Source organism: Vicia villosa, linkage group LG1 (assembly GCF_029867415.1).
Source record: "Vicia villosa cultivar HV-30 ecotype Madison, WI linkage group LG1, Vvil1.0, whole genome shotgun sequence".
Taxonomy (NCBI): Eukaryota; Viridiplantae; Streptophyta; class Magnoliopsida; order Fabales; family Fabaceae; genus Vicia; species Vicia villosa.
Window position 1 is genome coordinate 224,789,490 of NC_081180.1, and position 3,367 is coordinate 224,792,856.

Below are 3,367 nucleotides of genomic sequence, written 5' to 3' on the forward strand. Positions count from 1 at the left end.
TGACAGAACAATCAAACTTGTGCACACATCTTCAAGTTATCAAACTGCGGATATTTGACCTAGACACTACCTAGAGTAAATTCTGAGAATTTGAGATCCAAACTAGGCATGATTGACGTCTATGCCCAGTTTAAGAGGGAGTGTTGAATATGGATATGAAAGTAATTTCAAATTATTTAGTGATCTGCACCCATTATAACATATCATGACAATCTGCTGCCAAATAATTATATAACTATAGTCGATTTTGCAATAAAAAATGCTTAGAGGATGATATTTAAATAATTTTAAAGGTTTGGTCAATTTCTTTATAGGGAAAAAGACGGGATCAAGAAGGAGAAGAATAATAAGTCTTTTTATAGTGGTTTATGTTTTGATGTAGTATAAACATTGATTCAAAGATCTATATTTCTATTCTTTTTGCATAATATCAAATGAAAATGTTTTTTTTATCCAATTATTTCTTTTATCCCTATGTATTTATTGTTAAAAAATTATAGGGGCGCCACTCTTTTGATTCGTCCAAGACACTTAAATTCAAAGGATGGACCCTGATTATAGAACACTAACTCAAAGACTCAATATCCCATTTATTTACTACAACATTCATAATATTTCTTTTTGTATATATAAAAGTTAGTATGTCTCCTTCATTTTGTGTATATATAGCATATACACACTATGTAACACATTTTAATAAAAATAACATTTCACATCTAAGAGGTAAACATTTTTTTGTCATATCAAAGACCAAAGACTAAAGGGAGTATTCTACAATATACTATGATTAGAACATGGAACAACCTCAAATTATATTAATTGAGACCACAGTTGTCATATCTTAACAAAGTCTAATGCAAATCATTTCTTTAATAACATAAATACTTATGAAGTTTCTGGTGAAGCTCTCTACGGTACCTTATAAAAAGCATAGTAGTAGCAGTCATGAACCATGATCAAAAGTGAAGAAACAATTTAGAGAAGAAAATGGGCAACAACAGCAGCAACAAGAACATAGCAAACAGCAGCAACAGCAGCATAGATAACATCAGCAGCAACACCAGCAGCATAGCAAATAAATGGAAACAACTCAGCGGCGAAGACCATTGGAAAGGACTATTAGACCCTCTCGACATCGACCTACGACGTTACATAATCCACTACGGCGAAATGGCACAAGCAACCTACGATGCTTTCAACTCAGAAAAAACATCAAAGTATGCTGGTACTTGTAGGTACGCAAAAAAAGATTTCTTCCCAAAAGTCTATCTCGAAAACGGAAATCCATTTAAATACACTGTGACAAAGTATATCTATGCAACTTCCCAAATAGCTGTTCCTGAAGCTTTCATTGTGAAGTCTTCTTGTGATGATGTTTGGTGTAAGGAATCAAATTGGATCGGGTACGTCGCTGTGGCTACTGATGAAGGGAAAAAGGCCTTGGGGAGAAGGGATATCGTCGTCGCTTGGAGAGGAACGGTTCAGACATTGGAATGGATTGATGATCTTGAGTTTCTTTTGGTTCCTGCTCCTAAAGTGTTTGGTCATAACAATGTTGTTGATCCTAAAGTGCATCAAGGTTGGTACTCCATTTATACTTCTGAAAATCAACAGTCTCCATTCAATAAGACCAGTGCCCAAGAACAGGTAAAACCTACTCATGTTATTATTTTATTGGCTTAAATAGTATGTTGATCCATGTAACTTAACATGTTTTTGTTTTTAGTCTGTAATCTGGACTTTTTTCGAAAATAGTCTCTGAATGTTAAATTTTTTTTGTTTTAGTCCTTAAATTTTTTGAAAACTCTGTATGAACTGACCCAGTACAAAGATTATTAGCATCTAGGGAATTAGAGCCTGAGACGTTGACAGAGCATACTTTTACTGTTTTTTTACAAACTCTTGAGTTATTATAATACCAATAACTTTGTTGTATTATATTTTGATGATTATTGATTTATGCAGGTTTTAACTGAGGTGAAAAGGTTGGTGGAAATATACAAGAATGAAGAAACAAGCATAACTATAACCGGCCATAGTTTAGGTGCTGCACTTGCAACTCTAAACGCGGTGGACATTGTTACAAATGGTTACAACAAACCAAGTGACCCATCTCTCAAGGCATCACCAGTTGCAGCCATAATATTAGCAAGTCCAAGAGTTGGTGACAAAAACTTTCTAAAGGCATTTTCTAGTTGCAAAGATCTTTCGATATTACGCGTCGGAAATGAGTTAGATATTGTACCAAACTATCCTTTGATTGGGTATTCAGATGTTGGGGAAGAGTTGAAAATTGACACAACAGAATCTATGTATTTGAAGAGTTCTGTGAATCCGTTCAGTAAGCATAGTTTGGAGATTTATTTGCATGGAGTGGCGGGGACACAAGGGAGTAAAGGAGGGTTCAAACTTGAGGTTAATCGTGATATTGCACTTGTTAATAAATCTAGGGATGGTTTAAAAGATGAGTATCATGTACCTGTGTCATGGAAGGTTGTGGAGAATAAGGGTATGGTTCAACAATTGGATGGTTCTTGGAAGCTTGTGGATCATGAGGATAATGCTTATTTTTAATCAATTTTTTATATAATTCGAGTTGTTTTCGTTTTGGTTGCATCGTTGACTTTGAGAGTCCAATTGTTTATGCTTCTGTTTTACTTGTTTGTGTTTATGTTGATTTTTTTTTTAGCTTGTTGGGTATCTCTTGATTCCCTAGATTGATTTCCCTTGTTTTTACTTTTTATTGAGTCAGTCTTGTATCCCTAGATTGATTTCCATTATGGACATTCCATATATTAAATAAACTTTTATTGAGAAATGGTTATTTCTAGCACATTGTGGTAAAATACTACACGATGTGTCATGATCTCCTGATTGGTCTGGGTCAATCTATACATATACATATTACCGAAAATGAGTCGAACTAGGATCAATTCGATAAGAATTGATTCAGCTCAAAAATTAATTAGATTTTAAATTAAATTTTTTTAAGCTCAAATTCGATTCATTTTAAGTTTACAAACAACTCGATTCAACTTGTTAGATTCAGTTTATTAATTTCAACTTATTTGTTTAACGGATTTAACAAATATTTTTCTAAAATTTATCATGTTATATATATTTGATAATATAAATTAATATTTTTTTTAAAAGAAAAATATTAAACTAAAATAAAATTTAACTTAGCTTCAAAATCTATAATTTCAAAAACTACACAACGTTCAAGAGAGATGCATTTGAAATTCTAATTCAAAAACCACTTTATTAAAGTATACGTTTTTCTCAAAAATCCACATCTTCGTCTAAATCTTTAGGAACCTTGCAAATTTAATGAAATAGTACAACAACAAAAACTATTAGAAGTTGA

At 32.5% G+C, this 3,367-nt stretch overlaps 1 protein-coding gene across 1 annotated transcript; it reads left to right on the forward strand.

Annotated features, from left to right (window-relative positions):
- The first annotated feature begins 845 nt into the window (after positions 1–845).
- Positions 846–2,835, forward strand: LOC131623125 (phospholipase A1-II 1-like). The gene is made up of 2 exons (XM_058894139.1): positions 846–1,647; positions 1,966–2,835. Exons 1-2 carry the CDS (start codon positions 988–990, stop codon positions 2,572–2,574), a joined length of 1,269 nt encoding a protein of 422 aa, XP_058750122.1. The 5' UTR covers positions 846–987; the 3' UTR covers positions 2,575–2,835.
- Positions 2,836–3,367: the final 532 nt, after the last annotated feature.

Coding starts and splice junctions, on each gene's coding strand:
- LOC131623125 (XM_058894139.1), top strand. CDS start 988: ATGGGCAACAACAGCAGCAACAAGAACATAGCAAACAGCAGCAACAGC. Junction 1,648..1,965: donor AGACCAGTGCCCAAGAACAG/GTAAAACCTACT, acceptor TGATTTATGCAG/GTTTTAACTGAGGTGAAAAG.